The 20104-nt window shown below is 38.3% G+C and overlaps 1 protein-coding gene across 1 annotated transcript in view; it reads right to left on the reverse strand.

Annotated features, from left to right (window-relative positions):
• usp33 (ubiquitin specific peptidase 33) overlaps positions 1–20104 on the reverse strand; it is a 54504-nt gene that overhangs the window by 13662 nt on the left and 20738 nt on the right. The window contains exons 8-21 of the mRNA XM_057857270.1: positions 19220–19333; positions 13004–13082; positions 12318–12756; positions 10288–10422; positions 8911–9026; positions 8666–8838; positions 8519–8589; positions 8185–8218; positions 7439–7484; positions 7177–7357; positions 6971–7097; positions 3642–3811; positions 3477–3558; positions 3302–3410 (exon numbers count right to left, since the gene is read on the reverse strand). Of these exons, the coding sequence (XP_057713253.1) occupies positions 3302–3410; positions 3477–3558; positions 3642–3811; positions 6971–7097; positions 7177–7357; positions 7439–7484; positions 8185–8218; positions 8519–8589; positions 8666–8838; positions 8911–9026; positions 10288–10422; positions 12318–12756; positions 13004–13082; positions 19220–19333 (1876 nt within the window). The remainder of the gene's footprint in view (positions 1–3301; positions 3411–3476; positions 3559–3641; positions 3812–6970; positions 7098–7176; positions 7358–7438; positions 7485–8184; positions 8219–8518; positions 8590–8665; positions 8839–8910; positions 9027–10287; positions 10423–12317; positions 12757–13003; positions 13083–19219; positions 19334–20104) is intronic.

The raw sequence follows: 20104 nt of genomic DNA on the forward strand, positions 1-20104 counted from the left end.
CAGAAGCGGAGGCGGCGTTGGGGGAGGAATTCGCGGAAAATAAATGAAGTGAGGATGAAAGGATTGAGAGCAGACATGAAAAAGCGAATCAATTCTCTCTGGTCCTTTGCTGTAATTACACAACATTCTTAACGCAGTTGTTTTTCTTGGTAAAAACACCTCCTGTTCTTGATGGGGAATTTATCGATTTGTGCCTTTTATACAAACTTGTTAAGCTCTTTCTCAGAAAATGCAGAAATTTTCACGAAAAGGCTCTTTTTACGGGCGTGAACAGATCGCACCGCATCCGTCTTGATGCATTAATGATGAGGCTTTCATCAGCCTTACACCTCTCGTCTCCCTCCGGGTGATGAGCACATCCACTCGACACGAGCACTCACAGTAACAGCGGTGTAATTTTAACGCTTTATAGCAAGTGATTATTTTTTGGTCATATGATTCATCCATGCAAAAGTTAGTATTAGCTTGAACACATTCAGTGCCAGCTCAGGTCATACAGTATGTGTTGTTGCAGTTGGTAAAAGAAGGTAATTAATATCGAAAACAACTATTGACGGCAACAGACGTCCAATCCGTTTCAGCTGGATTGGAGTTAAAGCGATCGTTTCAAGCCTCTCCCAGTTAAAATGGATTGGACAGCCAATGCCAACAATGGTAGACAAAGAGTTAAGTGATGCAAGGTCACAAAACAAAGGGAAAAAAATAAGTAATTATAATTAGGGATGTCCCGATCGCATATTTTCGCACCAGAGCTTAAGAATTTTCCCAAACCGATAACGAAAAAAATAAAGAATTTTTTTTTTTTGGAACAAAAGTTCGAAACGTTATTTTACCTTACTGTTTACACAGTGTTGTGGAATATGAAACATATATTTTTTGTTTCTTTTGGCGATGCCAATGTATATCTGGATTATTTTTGTTACTTTTTAGCCCTTTTTAAATTAAAAACCCGTCCCTTGTCATCCAATTCCAATCCTCGTAAAAACAGCCCAATCGGCCCGATTTCCGATCACGTTAACGAATCGTACACATCCCTAAATATAATTCCTGGAGCAAAATACATCTTTATTCTAGTTATTTCTTTCAACTTGTTTAAATAGATATGAAAATATATACTGTACATATACAGTATATATATGTTTTTGAAATTTATTTTTTTTTAGAATTACTTAAATTTTTTTTAATACTTTTTGATTTAGAGTTGTCTTTTTCTCCCAACAGAATCCTTCAATTTTCAGCTTAATCAATTTATTTAAAATGATTTTTTTATTTTTTATTGCCCATCGCAAAATACATACATGAAAAAGCATCTGAACCTTTTGGAATTTCTCACATTTCTGCATAAGATCACCTTCAAATGTGATCTGATCTTTGTCAAAATCACACAGATGGAAAAAAAACTGTCTGCTTTAACTAAAACCCCCCTAACATTTGTAGGTTTTCATATTTTAATGAGGATACTATGTAAACCATGACAGAAGGGGGAAAATAAGTAAGGGAACCCTCTGCCTAACGAGACTTAAAGAGCAATTGAAACCAATTTTCACTAAACCATTTAAGTCAGGTGTGTGCCCAATTATGAGCCTGCCCACTATAAAACACACACCTAGTAAGAATTGTCTTGATGAGAAGCATTGTCTGATGTGCATCATGGCTCAGAGCTGTCTGAAGACCTGCGATCAATGATTGGTGATTTTTATAAAGCTGGGAAAGGACACAAAACCATCTCTAAAAGTCTGGATGTTCATCAAGCGACAGAGAGGTTGTCTACAAATTGGAGAGTTTGGCACTATTGCTTCTCTCCCAAGGAGTGGCCGTCCACCAAAGATGACGCCAAGAGTTCAGCACAGATTACTCAGAGAGGTAAAAAAAAGAACCCTTGAGTGCCTGTTAAAGACTTACAGTAATCACTGCCACAGTCCAGTATCTATGTGCACAAATGAACTACATGTAAAACTATGGCCAAGAATGAAAGCCACTGCTGTCTAAAAAAAAATAAATTTAATGTTCGCAAAAAGGCACTTGGACACTACACCAAAGTTTTGGCAAAATATTTTGTGGAATGATGAAACCAAAGTTGAATTGTTTGGGAGTAACACACAACCTCATGTGTGGAGATAAAAGAAGAAGTAAATCAACTTCAGAATGGTTTCAGAAGAACAAAATATACGTTCTGAAGTGGCCAAGTCAAAGTCCAGACTAGAAACCCCATTGAGATGCTGTGGCATGACCTAAAGATAGCAATTCACGCTAGACATCCCAGGAATCTGACTGAACTACAATAGTTTTGTATAGCGGAATGGGCCAAGATTAGTCCTGATTGATGTGCCAGACTGATCTGCAGCTACAGGAAGCGTCTGCTTAAAGTTATTGCTGCCAAAGGGGGGCCACAAAATATTAAATGAGATGGTTCACTGACTTATTTTCCCGCTTCTGTCATTGTTTTTATACTATCCTCATTAAAATATAAAATCCAATAAATTTTGGGATGGTTTTAGTTAAAGCAGACACTTTTTTCATCTGTGTGATTTTACCAAAGATCAGATCACATTTGATGGTGATTTTATGCAGAAATGCGAGAAATTCCAAAAGGTTCACATACTTCTTCATGCCACTGTACAGGCAACACTCAAACTGATATTGGAAGTCATAAAACAAAAAATATAAATAACATATCTGCGGGGTTTAACCAGCCAAATTTAAGACTTTTAAAGACTTTTTACAGACCATAATGAATAAAACTAAAGACCCATTTTACACCGATACCATCAAAAAAACGTCGAAAACATTCAAAGGAATTGATTACAATTTGTTAAAAACGATATATATATATATATATATATATATATATATATATATATATATGATCTTTATTTTATTCAGGATTTATTTTTTAATTTATGTATTTTTAGTACTCTTAAATTTACATTTTTAGTTTACTTGCTTTTACTGTTCTTTAATCCTTTTTATTTATTTCTATTTAAATACTCCACCTCCCAACAGTATCCTTCAATCAAGTTTATCAATCAATTTTAAATTATTTGTATGTTCATACAGGCAATACTCATACTGCAATTGGATGTTAAACAGGGCCACAATTGGCCCATGAACACATGTTTGAGACCACTGTCCAATATGAATGTATTAACATTTAAGAAAAAAATTAATCTCATAATTATATATACATATAATAACACGCCCACGTATGCACACAGTACATTTTTGAGTCATGTAGGCCACAATATTAACAACAATGGACGTCCAGTTCATTTTAACTGGCTGTGAATGTTTTCAAACTTACCCGGACAAACATTTCCAGCTCCGATTTGCGCCGCTTCTCCAGTTTCTCCACCTCAATCTGGCATGTGTTGCAGCCGTACAGATGGTTGACGGCGGGTCCTCCCCCGTACCTTAGATGAAACATACTCTAGTTTAGTCAACTAGGGATGAGCAACAACCAGGGCGAGTCTGTGTACCTGCTGTAGAGGTGATCCCACACATTCTGAGGTAACACGACAGCGAGGTCATCAATATAGGCAGCTTTGTTGGGGGGCACGCCTGACACAACAAGAAAGTGTGATTTAAACTAACAACTGCTGATGCACTACATTTTCAAATCCATCTTTTTTTGTCATTACTACCTCCGTGCGAGCACAGGAAGTCGTCGTTGGAAATGGGGCCTGGCTCGGCGAAGGTTTTGAACTTGTTGAGCCACTGACGGGAGATGTGGAACTGAAGCAAGCTGGGCTCCATCATGTTGAGCAAGCCAGACACCCTTCTGCGCTCCTTCGGTGCGTCCCCGTTGCTCTTCCTGTTGAAGGAATGTGAAACTTTGTGACAGACTAGGGGTGTGAACTAGTGCTGCAACGATTAATCGATTAATTCATGTAATTTGATCATCAAAAAAGCTTGGAATTAAATTTTGCTGCTTCAAGGATTCGTTTAATTAGAGTGGCGTTGTAATGGTTTGTTTTGAAAGTGTTTGTATTTCAAGTTATTGATTTAGGTGGATACACTGCCCTCTTGTAGCAACAGTGAATATGACATAAAACATTTAACATGCCTGAATCCAGCTGCTCCCTGTTAAGGTCAACATAAGGTATGTTGTTTGCGCTAATATGTTTATTGAAGGGAAAAGGTATCATCATCGCACACACCATATAATTGTTTGCATTAGTCTAACACATTCATCTAACTATTGTTTAAGCAGACTCCACTACATGCCCTTTGACACAGTAAAGTGAATCACCTTATCCGGGCTAATGAGGGGGAGATGAGAAAAATGGTACAGTTTCTCGTAGGCACCATCTAACTCTTTGCATTACTCTAACACACGTAATATAATTAATCAGGAAATAGTATAATTTTCATATTTACGGTAGGACTGCACTACTAATATAAAATAAATAGCACACCATAGTTTAATGAGAAGAAATAGAAGAGATACACAATGCCGTCTCATCACAGAAGCCCAACGCGTGCGTCACGAACAAGAATGACGCACCAACTCTTGCAATCAGCTCTCCCAGCAAACTCCAAGGACAAAGCGCTTTGTCCTAAAACAAGTAGAGACAGCCCGGACAACGAAGTTGATAGCGGGCGTCCCATCCGCGCACGAACCTAAGCCACCCAAAACCGGCCACAGAGGGGAAGACCCAAAAGCAACGCCCAGACACACGTTCGGACACATCTTCGACACGGCCCGTTTCACCAAGGACTTTAAAAAGACTGGACACTGAGATAACACAGATTTCACTGCTCAGAAGCATGTAGCCTTGTTTTGGATCCAGAATTGTCCCTCCGTCGTCTGTTTTTTGCCTTGTTTTTGACCATTGTCGACGAATAAATTGTCAACCTGCTTTCGGCGAGTCTTTTTCAAACTTTTGGAACATGGAGTCAGTACAAAGGGTTAATGTCAGAGAGAACGCGCAAAGTTCTGCCTTCCCGGTTGGCGCGCGCGGGGGCAGCATCGGCCGAGCGGCACTTGTTTTGGTTGTCGCTGTTTCCGTGCGTCTTGGCCGGGGGGGGGGCGAATTTATTTATGCATTCGTTATTTAGTTTAGAAGTATATTTAGCAATTTATTGTAGGAATATGTGTTTCAACGATTTCTTAAGAGCTTTGTAAAAAAAAAAAAGTGAGCTAGCAGACTTTTGCGATGCAAGTTGACCAGTTATTGTTTTGTTATACTTAGATCCTCATTTATTTATATATTTTTCTATACAGTTTGAGGCTAAGTTGAGGTGTTTTAATTTAGTTTTAAATGCAAGTATTGCTCTTGTGAAATGAAAGTGCAATTCTGCATGGTTTGAAGAAAAACTCAGGAATTTTATTTTGTAGTTGCATTTAATTCTCTTTTGAAAGTGTATTCCTAGCCAGCATAAACACTTGTTTCTCTAATTTTACAAATTTATTCTGCAAGGCATTAAATGTTTGTTATCTTTGATTACTCGATTATTCGAACTAACTAATCAGTAGATTAATCAATTACTTAAATAATCGAAAGCAATGATCTCAGGATACAGCGATACAAAAATTCTACGATATTCTACAAAACAACTGATAAACAAGCTATTTTCATTCTTCTGTTGTGAATTGGAATGAGTTTATCATTGTTGACCTCAGAATTGTTCAAATTCTCTTTTTTCAGTCTCTTAACTCATTGGCTACCTTTGAAGGCGATAAACCCTCCAAACCATTTTGGCTGGAATTGCCGTCCATGGCAGATAAACCAGTAACATGAAATATTCTCCGATTTAATTATTTATTAAAAAAAAAAAAAAAAAAAAACTCTTATTACTATCTTATTATTTGTATTCTCCTATTTATTTTTTTATTAAAAAAAAAAAAAAAAAATCTTATTACTACTTTTGTTTTTTTTATTTAAAAAAATTAACTGTAAATATATATATATATATTTTTTTTTAAATAGATATAATTAAAACATTGTAGATAATACAACAAAAAAAGTGGGAATCAAATATTTTCCTATTTTTTACCTTCACAAATTTTAAAAAGATTTTATCAGAGATGATTGAATGATTTTAAAGATGTCTTTTTTTCACTTTACTACTTATCTTTTAAGTTTGTTAAAAATATTTAAAAACAAAAAAAATAAATGACTTTTATCTGTATCTTCTTTTAAATATTTGAAATGTATATAAATATACAACAAAACAGTTAAATAAAAAAGAAAAATGTAATTTTGTTTTGTACTTTTATTTTTATTTTTTTAAAGAAAGAGTAAATATTATCTTCATCTGCTTTTTAATATTTGAAATATTTCAAAATTGAAAACACATAAAAGAATTTTTTTTTTTTTTTTTTAAAAACAGCAAATATGATCTTACTTACCGAAGTTCTTTTTAATGTTTTTATGTTTTTTGAATAAATAAACTTTAAAAATAACTCTTCCTAAATTAATTATTTTTCAAGGAAACAAATATAGTAAATATGGCATGATATCTGTAATAAAAACAGTAAAGTGGCAGCATGGTGGCACAGTGGTAAGCACGTCCACCTCATCGTTCTGAGATAAAGGGTTCGATCTCGGGCCTTCCTGTGTGGGGTTTGCATGTTCTCCCCGTGCCTGCGTGGGTTTTCTCCGGGTACTCCAGTTCCCCCCCCCACACATCCCAAAGCATGCATGGTAGGTTGATCGAACACTCTAAATTGAGTGTGTGCGCGAATTGTTATTATCTCTTTGTGCATTGCGATTGGCTGGCAACCGATTCAGTGTGTACCCCGCCTACTTCCCATATTTAGCTGGGATTGGCTCCGGCACCCACGTGACTTTCGTGAAGATAAATGACTTGGAAAATGAATGGATGATGAATGAAACAGTAAATTTTATTTACACATGAACCAATGAGTTGACTAATCAAAAAAATTAAGTGTTTGGTCCGCTATCAAAATAATCGTTCGCAGCAGCACAAATCTCCTTTTTTTTAAGATATCGGCGCATTTACTTACTTGTAGAAAAGCACATAAGCCTCGGCATTTTGAACGCAAGATTCTGGCACCTCCGTCACACTTTGGTCATCAAACTCATACCAAAGATTGTTGAGGTTGTTCCTGCAATAAGCGATGTAATGGCCACCTGCAGAAGCAAGAGAATATGTACCCAAATTTGCAAAGCCTAACAAGAACACGAAACATTTCTTCAGGCGCCCACTCACTACTGGCGGTGCCGTGGTGGCAGATGACCGACAGCAGGTCGTAGTTGGCAATCTGCGCCGAGCTGTCCTTAGCTAGGAAGGGCTGTAAATCCAAACCCTCCAGCGGGAAAGATACGTGGGTGCCGATCTTGGTGGAGAACATGAGTTCGTGCCTGAATCGCTTCAGATGGATGCACAGAATCTAAAACGACAGATATTTATTTCAATGAAGAGACTGGATATAAGACAAATTTGTTGCCGTGATTCCGTGATAAGTGAATACCTCTGGCAAACTTTGCATTTTGCAAAATTTGACTCCATTTCGCAACCTAAGGGGGAAAAAGAAGATAAAGATCATTTTGAAGGTTTTAAGTCTCGAAAATTTAGGAATAATAAAGCATCTCCGAGAATTTGAATTTGTGTCTTTGGTTATACAGCTATTAATTTGTTCTAAAACAATTTTATATCCAGACGGAGAGGGCACACTTTAAATACGTTAAAGTGATAATGTAGCTTTGAGTGAACTTCGAGTAAAATTTAAGTATGTCAAGCCGGGCCAAGTAACTTCCTTTTTGAAAATCAAAATATGGTCACCCAACACAAAGTTATTATGCTGGCTTGAAAAAACATACACATTTACAATAAATTGTCTTAAAATTACAAAACTTAAGTTTCCCACCATTCACAACTTATAACTTGAGGGGGCATTAGCATGCTTTCGCATTTCAACTGGACAAGTGGTGTTTAAAACACCATAATTACGACACCACATAAAGGCGGCATTAAACGTAAGACCAGTTTACTTAAAATTTTGAGTTCAGACTACTTAATGGAAGTCCAGTTTACTTAAAAGTTTTGAGTTCAGTTTACTTAACATTAATCCAATTTACTAATTTTAATTTCACTAGTTTTTGGCGATGACTTTGTAAGTTTTCCATCAAAACTTGAAAATGTAAGTGAAAAAAGTTGACTTGAAATTTCAAGTTCTGAACGCTTTTTTTTTTTTTTTTTTTTCTCAAGTATACTTACTTCTTGCACTTTTCACAGCTGTACATGTTGTCACCTAGAAAACCACACCACGGGGTGGGGGAGAAAATATCAACTCATAAATTCAATCTTGTAAATTCTTCAGGTAAACCACACTATTTTTACTAACTATCCAAGATTTGCACAAATTATTGCGATAACGTAAATGATACATTATGCTAACTTCAATTAAAATCCTTCATAAAAACCTGCTAATTCACAAGAACCAGTCTTAGCTATTACAAAACTGGCAAAAAACATCTTTAATCTTCACACAATCAAGCTAAAGTTTACAAATCCTTCCAATTCAATCTCATGAAGACTCCTTAATGCTCACCTTTCAGCTCATCCCTAGCAAAAAAGGCTGCCAGACAATCTTGTAGCGTAACCACTGGACCCCAGAACCAGCTGAAAAAAAAGCAGGGGGACAAAAACCATGATGAATCCAGCTCTATTTTAAATGTCCTGATCATAAAATCTGTACCTTTTGATATATTCCATAACGAACGCGATCCAGCCCTGTGGCGCATATGCTTCCCCGCAGGATCCGGCTTTAACCAGAGACGTTTGATGGGTGGCGGAGTGCAGCTTAGCCAGGTCTTCCTTGCCTGGGATGGGCAAAGAGATGTCCTGGAAGTTCTCCAGCGTGACAGACACCTAAAAACACAAAATGTCAGTGAGCGTGTTGATGTTGGGACGATCCGCTCGCCAGTCTCACTTAGCACTGACCCGATCACAGGTGAGACACTGCACGGAGCTCATAATGGTCCCGTCGAACACATCCGAGATGACGCTGCGGTACCTTTTCTGACATTTGGTCTTGGCTGGGGAGAATGTGGTCATTGCTGGAAAAACAAAAGCGAGAGGTTAAATTGCATTTTAAAAAAATATTGTGCGTTTAAATTGGATAATCACGACCTCCATTTGAACTGGGAGGGGTCATTCCAAATGGATTGGACATCTATCACCATGAATGGTAGCCAGTGAGTTAATAAAATAAAGAAGCACAGTAGGCCCAGGTGTTCCTACGAAACGACAGTGATTCTACTCTTAAAGTTGGAATATTACAGAAAATATGTCATTTTAATAAAGTCCAAACTTTACAAAACAAGAATAAAGTTAAATAAGATTTTAACCAGGGTTTCTACAGGTAACAGCAAATCTCATTTAATGCTTTTTAATGCCACTTTAAACTAATTTAATCCCCATGTCCAACTGCAGATAGTTTCAGACACACAAACGGATTTTTAACCAATAACAGATATCCCTATATTGGCCAGCTCTTAAAATCGGTATCAAACCGATACGGATATATGCAGTCGTGGATTTAACATATGCCTAACTGTATTGTGATGCCCCATTGGAAACTTTTAAGGGAACCTTGGACTTAAAGAGCATATGACACGAGAAAAAAAGTCTTAAATGGCATTATTATGTGAATTTGAATCATATTTTGAGACGATTCGACTATATACAACAATTAAGCAAAGCGCAGATGACGAGAAATTAAGTCTATTAATCTGCCGGTTAGCCACGCCTACCATTATAGGGCTTTAGCGTCCCCAACAGGTGGATGACGTCAGCTGTAGACTGGGCTCATCGGTTGTACTATTTTACTACATTTACTTTGAAAGCAACACGCATATTGGCCCAAAACCGATGATGGAAAGCCGATGTCGATATTATCTGATACCATTTTAAAACGCTGTTGTTGTCAGCTGAGATTATCGGCTACCTAATAATATCAGACAACTCTTATAAATTATGTAAAAAAAATAAAATAAAATAAAATAGTTTTTTTTAACTGTCAAGTTTACATAATTTTTAATGCCTCGAACATTTAATGATTTGTAATGCTTTTTAAGGCCTGAATTTTGACAAAATCCATGTAATGGCTTTTAATGCTTTTTAAAGACCCGCATAAACCCTGTAAACAATTAATAATAATTTATTGTGCTATTCTTATGCACTACCCAAAAATTATCGGATGAAACCAGATGGAAAAAATAAATAAATAAATTGACAAATTATTCTAAATGAAATTTGCAATGTCTAAGAAATTTCAAATTGGACATCCGTCCCTGTCAATGGCAGAGAATGAGTTACCTTTCTTGTGTGCGGTATTGAGGCTGGGCCACACAGAGGAAGTTTTGGGTGGGCTGCTGGACATTTTATGGACCTCCATAGGGACTGGACTTTGTGGTCTTATGATGTTGGACATTTGGATGTCTGGAAAGGACTCTAGTAAGAAAGTGCAAGAATAAATAATGAATGAATAAACAGACAATCACAATGAGCTGAAGAATTTGACAAAATTTAGGAATATAAGGCTAAATTTTGTCTTCCAATAACTAGTGCTAAACTCCATCTCCGACAAAAACCTCCAGGACTTCCGAGGTTAAGCAGTACTTTTCAGCATTTCCACCAGCTTTGACAGCACCCAAAGCCCGTCTCCAACATATGCAGGGGAATTTGAACTTTTATTTTTACCCGCAAATGAAGCATCATATAACCGCTACATGCTCGTGAATGAACCTCCACAACATTCAGGTAGTGTTCCCGCCTCGCATCACTCAGTGAATGTATAACATACTGTAATTACTATACTGTAAATAGATTTAAGTAATGTACTATGCAGTAGGGGTGCGACAAAATATCGAAATGGTGATATATCGGGATACTCTGTATCCTAAAAGGTTATCGATATGCTCCTGCTAAGAATCGAGATATTGTTAAAAAAGAGTCAATGTTTTAAAAAAAAAGGAACCAACAAGTTGCTACTAAAACCTTCCACCATAATAGTGTCTCAGGTAACTCTAAGGCTGCCATTGACGGTGCTCGACACAGACTGGGAACGTTCGTTCATTCAAAATGGGGCTGCAGCTATCGATTATTTTAGTAGTCGATTAATCGATGAACTATTTAGGTTGAATAATCGGATAAGGAACATAAAAAATTTAAAATACCTGAGCTGAGCCTCACATGGTATAGATGGTATGAATGGTGATAGATTGTGATACTTTGTATCCTGAAAGGTTATCGATTTTAAAAAGTGTCAATGTTTAAAAAAAATAAAAAATAAAAAAAAAGGGGATCTATGTACAACAAAAGAACAATTGGCTAACTTACATAGCAAAAAGCCGCTAGCTTAAATGCTAAAGAATGCTAACGCTTTTTTACAATACTCTTAACAAATGGCCCAGACACAAATTCCCACAAAAAATACCTTTAAACTAAATTAGGAATGCATTCAAAAAAATCATTAAATCAAACAAACGCTTATATTGGTCTTAACAGGGAGCTGATGGATTCACCCATGTGAAATGAGGTAGACTAGATGGCTGCGTATCCACCCAAATCAATAAAAATAAATGCAAACACTTTCAAAACAAACCATTATAAAACGCCACTTTAATTACACGAATACTCGAAGCAGCAAAATTTGAGTCTTTTTTTCTAATCGAATACTCGAGTTAATCGATTATTGTTGCAGCACTAATTCGACAACAGAGAATTCGCAGTGATTCTGTCTGATTTTCGGGGCATTTACAGGTCACTTGCTGTTCATTTACAGGTCGTTTCCTGTTGAGTTTGAGTCACTGCTTATTCATTTGGCAGATTCCCAGGTCACTTCCTATTCTGTAACTCAAAATAAACAGGAAGTGACCCATAACATACCCCAAAATCAACAGGAAGTAACTGAAAATCAACAGGCATGACCTTATTTTGCCCAAAATTACCTCATTGCCTGGAATTGGCAGCCACTGACGGCCATAGACGTTCAAATTCGTTTGAAGTGGGAGGGATGCTTCACAGCAGAAGCTTGTTTTTCTGCTTCTTCACAGCAGAAGCTTGTTTTTGTTTATTAGTTGTTTGTAGAATATCCTAGAATGATGTCCTGACCAATGTATCGATAATCGTTGTATCGCCATATCGTCAGATCATCGTTATAGTGAGCTTTCTATCGCAAATCGTATCGTATCATGAGGTAACGAGGTTCCCACTCCTACTAGTATATGTGAAATAAATGTGAGTAAATATATGCAAATAAATACTGTTTACATCATTTTTTGAGGGCATGGAGGGCAAATCCTGTGGTTTTTCACTTTTCACTTATGATTAATTTTTCTTCTTACCTGATGTCCTGCTTTGCGTCTTAATGTGTCCCTGACTACTGATAATGGGCGTGTTTTCAGAAGCGGTGTCCACATCTTTATCCATGTCCGGCACAGTGTTCTCCCCGCCGCGGTATATGTCGTTGATCATGTTCTTTTCCTTCTGCCACTCCCTGTTGGCCTGGATGTCATCTCGCTCGGGAATCAGCATCTCGGCCTCGTTGTCCACGCCGACGATGACGGCGGGTGGACCGGCGTGCTGCGATTCGTTGTCGGCCCGGTCGCTGCACGCGCACGAATCGCACGACTGGAAATCGCTGCTGTCCGATTGGTTGTGGTTATCCTCCTTGGGCGGGTCTTCCACCGTGACGCCGCCGGACGAGTCGTACGGCTCGGGCAGAGTCTCCTTTAGCTCTTCGTGCAGCTGGTCCATCAGGCACCGCAGAAACTCCTGCGAGTCCTAAAGGATGGAGCAACATGATAATTAGAAGCTTTAGGAAATTCATGCCACGCGGGACTGTATTTTGTAGCTCGTTATTTAAAATATAGTGAACCCCATTCAACTCATTTTTGTCCTTTTCCAAGAAATTAGCCATGAGCATTTGTATTTGTATATGTAACAAGAAGTTAGCCAAAGTGAATAAGTGCTGACTGCAAAAACTCCAAACAGTATTGGATGCACCAATGAACAAAGAAAGATCAGTTACCTGCTGAGAGTATCCTCTGAACATTGGGTTTATGGCTTTGATTCCCTGGAACAGATTAGTCGGGACCACGTAGGAGGGCCTGCAATGTGGCAACAGAGCGATGGACTTGAACGATAACAAATTTTAGGAGGCGATATATTGTCTCATAGATTATTGCCGATATGCGATATTATTGTCAATTTATTCTAACCAATTCAAACACTCATGTAGTGACAATACATCCTAATAAATCACCCGTGCAAACGCAATAATTTTTTATTCTTAATTGAAACACAAACTATCTTAAAAATAATAAATATTAACCATGCACCGATACCGATACCAGTATCGGCGGGGGGGGGTCAACCCGGCCTAAATGGTGGAATCGGTATCGGCGAGTACCAAAAAAAGAGGGCGCCGATACCATTTACCGGTCCAGTATTACCGTATTTTTCGGACTATAAGTCGCAGTTTTTTTTCATAGTTTGGCTGGGGGTGCGACTTACACTGAGGGGCAACTTATGTGTGACATTATTATTATTATTATTATATCATTTCACATGTTATTGTGGTGTTTTGGGGTGACACTGATGGTTTGGTAAACTTGTTAGCATGTTCTTTATGCTATAGTTATCTGAATAATTCTTAATAGCTATGTTATGTTAACATACCGACCACGTTCACATTTCGTTGTTCATGCATCATGTAACAGTATCATACTGTACACTTATTCAGAATGTTGTTCTCTATTGTATTTTTATTTTAAATTGCCTTTCAAGATGACATATGTTCTAAGTGTTTGATTTTATCAAGTAAATTTCCCCCCAAAATGAGACTTGTACTCCGATGCGACTGATGTTTTTACTTCTTCGTTGAGCATTTTATGGCTTGTGCGACTTATACTCAGGTGCGACTTACAGTCCGAAAAATACGGTATAACACTTTGACCGCAGCCTGATGCTCACTACACTCTCTGTTGTGTGATGACATGTGATCACCTTGCATGCCAAGCAGCTATCGCTATTGGCCTGCTCCAGACCAATGAGAGTGGGCCAATAGCCGCTCTTAACCAATGCTGGGGCAGCTTTTTCATACGGAGGAAAAACAAACCAGGAGAAATGGCAGCGGTCTAGAAATATTTCAGCATAGAAATCTTGTCGATGACAAACAATGGCTGCATGCATGATTTGCGGCCTGAAAGTTTCGAGAGGTGGAGTTAAATCTGCCGGTTTCAATACCTTGAACCTGATAAAACATTTGAAGATGAAACGTGTACGTACACAAAGAGTTTGAGGTTACAACAGCAGGAACTGCTACCAAGAGAAAGGGGGCTGGACCGCAGCAACAAAAGGTCATTATGTAGGCAGTATGTACTACAGTATGTCATTCCAGGGTGATCGTATTTTGATTTCCAAAAAGAGGACATAAATAACAGACAATAATCCCCGTTTAGTCTTATATTCAAAGTTCAAATGGATTGATAAAACGCATGCACGCACAGCACACAGAAGCCTTTCATGTGTGTGTGTCAGTTTGCCCCAACTCGGCCATGTTAACAATACTGAAATATTGCTTACAGGCGCAGAGAGAGAAAAACAGACATTATAAGGCTTGTCCTTTTTCGTCATTTTATTTTTTTTATGACTGTGGTCAAGCCAGAGGTTGCGCTAGACTTTTTCATTGTCTGTCATTTTGACTGACAGTGTCATAAAAATCCGGTCATAATCTATTTTTACCAGTCACTTACATTTTTAAAATTATAATAATGACATATTCTATAGTATTTAGTTTTCATTCATTTTTAATTAATATTCTGTCCGAATAAGCTTAATGTAGTGGAGAAAACTGGATTCTCGCTGATTCAGGTTGATTTTAGCTGGGTTCACGTCAGTGTGTTGGCCAAACACCACTTAAGGCCCACTCAAAGTAGAGGCAATCACGGCACTTGGACAGGTGGCTGGATTTCTCCTTTTTCTTTAATGCAAATCCTCTTAAATCAACTTTATACAGTCCATTCATCCCAACTGTCCATGTAGATGTGGAAATGGTTATATTCTTGAGTAGGTGTTTGTGGGTATATATGTGTGTATCTGTGTGTTTGGTTTATCTGTACAAAAGACATGAAAAGAAACAATAAATAAATATACATTGCTTAAATTCAACTTAATTGCATTTAAACACGTAGATGGAATATTCGAAGTTAAGCTTGAACTATTTTCTACGCTCCAGCTAAGCACTTCCGGTTTCGGGCACGTATTGTGAAGGCGGATTCACTCTACTTCCGGTGCGCTATGCCGCAACTTGTCGCTATTTTAGAATCGCAGCATAGCAACACGCTAACGGACTACCACGCAAAACAATCGGACGAACTATCATAACAACAGCAAAAGGTAATCATAACAAATTGCCAACGTAAATATGAATGCTGCTTGTGATACTCACTTTGCGTTTACGCACAGCAATGAACAAACACACAATTAGACGCACGCTCATGTCGTGCATCCACCCGTGCCTTTCTTACTATTGACATCCGCATTCTGGTACGGTGCATGCGCAATCCAACTTTTCACCTATTTACGTCAGCCAAATGTGGGAATCAAATGATGCTGAAGGCATTGAACGAGCAACTGTGAACATCTTAAGCAAACAATCACATAACTTTGTAGCCTTTTCTACACTTAACAAGAGGCAAACAGACAGCGGAGTTCACCAATCAGCGACGGGCAGACGTGCCGCTAGCAAAGCGACAAGGGCAGGACGAGGGACTTGCGCGCGGAAGTAAATATACGAGGAGAACGGAGTTTATTCAACATGGCTAGCGAGAGACAGACTTGTCAATGACTCGTTGTGTTTTAGCTTATTTAAAACTGAATTTACCGCGGATTGGAACATATTCTCGGCCCTCCCGTTCGCCATCCGTGTTGTTCTAGAGACGACTTTTGGCGCGCAAGAGTGACGTTGCTCGTGAAGAACACGTCACGCAAATAAACAAATCTGATTTGTCGATTGATTTTGTACCTTCTCGAGAGGCTGTGTCCCAGACTTTTCTCTCAGTGTTTGAAAAATACAGGGAGAACAGTCTGGCCGTGCAAGGCAAACACTCAGTTGCCTTAACATTTTTCCGAGTAAGGCCAACGACGTCATGCATCAAGAGAGACAATAGCTAATTAATATGCTCACTTGCCACCCTGTGGGTGTGAATTGCAACCTGTCAAAATGACGGATGGACTTCAGTTTTTTCCGTCACCGTTTTAAAAAACCGGTCAACGACGGAAAATATTCGGTTAACGCGACCCCTGGGTCAAGCCCACCTCCAGCGGGGTTAGAGCTAGGCGCTAATGCACAGCTACATCACTGCCATCGAGCCTGCCGCTCTCGCTCTTTGCTGACGTAATTGCTGCACAAATTCAGATTTGGGAGACTTGACAGTTCAGATCGCCACATTCTGACTATTATTTATTATCTATTATTTCCGGTACTTGTAATTTCATGAAAGTTGTACTGTTTGAGAGCCAAAACTCAGGGTTTAAAAAAGTTTAATCATTATTCATTCATTGTATTTTTACTTTCTTACTGTTTCGCTAGTATTATACATGCTTTAATTTCACGAATTTAGCACCCTTTTGGCCTATGAGAGCCAAAGGTTTATTTTATTTGTCACCCGTACCAGGTATACAATAAAAAGTTCTACTGGATTTACCTTGTATGTATAAATATATTATATATATATATTAGTGATGCACGATAATTCATTTTCCAGCCGATACCGATAACCGATAATTTCCTCCTCGTTCCAACCGATAACCGATAATGTCAAGCCGATAATTTTATTAAAAGATTTATGTAAAATTTTAGAGAATACACAAGAGAAAATATTACTGTGCAAAAATATTATTGCGCTTTTTTTCCAACATCAAATGTGAACAAGTAGTAAATTTCAACATCTAAATACAGACAGATTGTCTGACATTGTGTAATGGTAAACCTTTGGCAACAATTACTTAGAGTAAATACATAAGTTGCACAAAAATGGCTTTAAAAGTAAGCCATTCCTAACGTATAACATTACTACACAGCAAAAACACAACTCCTTAAAACTAGTTAAATTCCCTTGTTTTCAGTGTAAATCTATTGAAAATAAGTGAAATTAACTGCCAGCACTTCAAGTATATTTCACTCAGATTTCTTGAAGAAAAATAGCCAGCTGAAGATAAGCTTAACAGCCTTATTTTAAGCAATACATTATTATACATAATCCTAAAAAAAAATAAATAAATAAAAAATTGTCAGGAATGTTCTTTATTCAAGAATATGTATGTTTCAAACCATTATTTGAAAGCAAATTTTTCTTGATTTAGGTGAAAAATGACATTTTTTAGATGTTTGGGCTTAATAAGAACAAATGGCAATATTTAGTTCAAGTAAGTGGAATAATCTGGCGCATTCATCTGTTAACTAGTCTTCAACACTCAAACAAGCTGGGGAAAATTATTTGACTAGATTTAAGAAGAATGATCTGATTAAGACGTCATAAATTTAAAGCGTACTGAATGCATTACTGACTGGATGACTTCTTTGTGTGGTTTGGTGCATGTTAAAATTATCAACTAACCACTGTGCCGTCATGATAAACATGCTTTCTTGACATCACTTATGTAAATGTCCGTGGTAAAACTGATGTCATCGGCATGTCTTTCATGAAGAATCGTGGTCGTATCAACTGCATTATTTTTTCATCCAGGGGTTTGGCTATAGGGTCATTTCGGGAATTTCCTCCCGGCTGCCAAATTAGCACCCGCGCCAGGCATCAGTCTTGAACCGGAGTGGCGGCGGCAGCTAAGTTTGTACCGAATATCCGCCCGCCCCGGCCGGCTCGCTGCAGCATATTCGGTGCTTGGCTCTGCGCTGCCCGCTGAGGGCGAGGCGGCGGCGGCCTGCCGGACCGGCGGGCTCCGTCGAAAGACAGCTACTTGTCGACTATCGGTCTCGTGAGGTCTTTAGCCATAGATGGGAGTTTACCACCCGCTTTGGGCTGCATTCCCAAACAACCCGACTCCGGGAGCCCGCAGCGTCTCTGTATCGTCACAAGCCCCGTAGCTTCCTTTATAGTTTGTGTTTACAATAGCTTTAGCATTCGCGCTAGCAGCAGCCTCGTATTCGTTTTTTTTTCAGTTTTAAATGGCTGCTGGGTTCGTGGTGTTCAATGAAGACGCTTTCTTTACGCCTCGTGGAACTGTCTTGTCGATGGCGAGAGCGTCGTTTATTTCATTTCACACATGGGATAAGCAGCGCACGCTAGTGAGAGCGCCTCAACACTGATGTGTAAACACCGCCTCCTCAAGACGCCATACTCCTAAACCCCTCCTCCCACAGGGGCTTTAGAGAGGGGAGGGGTTGTCCAGGCGGCGGTGGAGAAGTGGAGAAAACTGCTTGGTTGCGCACATTTGGAGGCTAAATCAAGTATATAATTATCGGATTGCATTATCGGTTGATTTTTTTTAAAATCTGTATTATCTGTGTGACGTCATAATTGCCAATATCGGCCGATAATTATCGGTAACCGATATTATCGTGTATCTTTAATATATATATATATTTCAAACAAAGTAGTATCGGTGTGGTATCTGTATCTGCCGATACTGCACAGCAAGGTATCGGTATCAGGGCCAAAATTTGGAATCGGTGCAACACTAATAAACATGTTTTAAAAAACACACACACACACAATGCATAACAAGTCATTTGAAAGCTACAATAGCTAAGAGCAGAATATGAAATAGGTGAGAAACCCAATGTCATTTTTGTTTTTCGCCAATAAGAGCCCCTCATATGGGCCATATTTGATCCAAAATGACTGTCGTCTTGTACTGTAAAGTGCACGTTAGCAAATTTGGAGCCAAATTATTAATCGCCAATCTGATTTTTCATAATGAGTGTTATTTTAAAGCTATTCTTAGAGTAGAATGTGAAAATCTTTATTTACATGTTGAACATAATGTGCCTTTATAATTCATTGATCTTTCACTGGAAGTACGTTTGCTAAGCTGCTAACTGTAAACTTTACACCCTGTAAAAAAAATAATAAAAATGAAAGTGCACTTCTCTTTTCGTCATGCTCGCGGTGTCAGTAACCTTATGATAGACGTGTTGCATATCGCGACAGGCTTAGACATAAAGAAACTGCAGTAGCGCACATTAATCTGAAGCTGAGTGATTTTTCAATCACAGATTGCCGACCTGTTCTTGTGCCACAAGTCGGACACGAGTTTCTGGTAGCTCTTGCAGAGCGCTGGCTTCTTGTCTGTCCTCACCAGGCTGCCGCACTCCAGGAAGAACTGTGTCAAAGGTGGACTGAAGCAAAAAGACCAATTGTTACTGTTGGACAGTATGAAAAATTCCAACTAAACAATATAGGAACACCTTTATTAAGTGCATTTAAGCTTAAAAAAAAGATGTGCTGTCTATTTTTGCACATAAACTGTGAATTAAAGAATCCATAAAAATACAAATTCACAAGTTTGATGTAATCTTTTTATTTTGAACTCTAATAACAGCCGCTTTTTAGTTTTAGCCAATAGAACAAACTTTCAAAAGCTGCGATTTAAAAAAAGCCTTTCTTTGTCCTGTTGTACCGAACCGTGAACCCCGCAGTCAAAGGACTGTACAATGCGAGCGTTTTGCTCGTATATGCGCCTAAAAAATGCACCTAAAAATAATTTGGTGCAGGTAAAGTGCCAACAATTTTGTCCAGCCCATTTTTTTCAATCGTGTAAAATTGTGTACATTTCGGCTTTTTTCAGGTTCTTTTGTGTTTTTCCAATGCAAATCCAAAAAATAAACACATTCATACTGAAAACATTTGTAATTGCATTAATGTCTGGGAGAAACTGTATTATCTGGAAAAATTCCAGGGGTGCCAATAATCTCGTCCATGACTGTATTAGCTGAAACAACTTACAGCCATATGTGGGCCAAACCAGAGCTTACCTTTATCCACGTCAGACGATAGTCTGCTCCTCAGTCATAAGGACACAGTCCAGCCACACCCAATGCTTCCACCAGAGGGCAGTGTGTCCTCCACCATTAAAAAAAATACAATACTTTTGGACTTTTTGGATCGCT

Source organism: Corythoichthys intestinalis, chromosome 14 (genome assembly GCF_030265065.1).
Source record: "Corythoichthys intestinalis isolate RoL2023-P3 chromosome 14, ASM3026506v1, whole genome shotgun sequence".
Classification (NCBI taxonomy): domain Eukaryota; kingdom Metazoa; phylum Chordata; class Actinopteri; order Syngnathiformes; family Syngnathidae; genus Corythoichthys; species Corythoichthys intestinalis.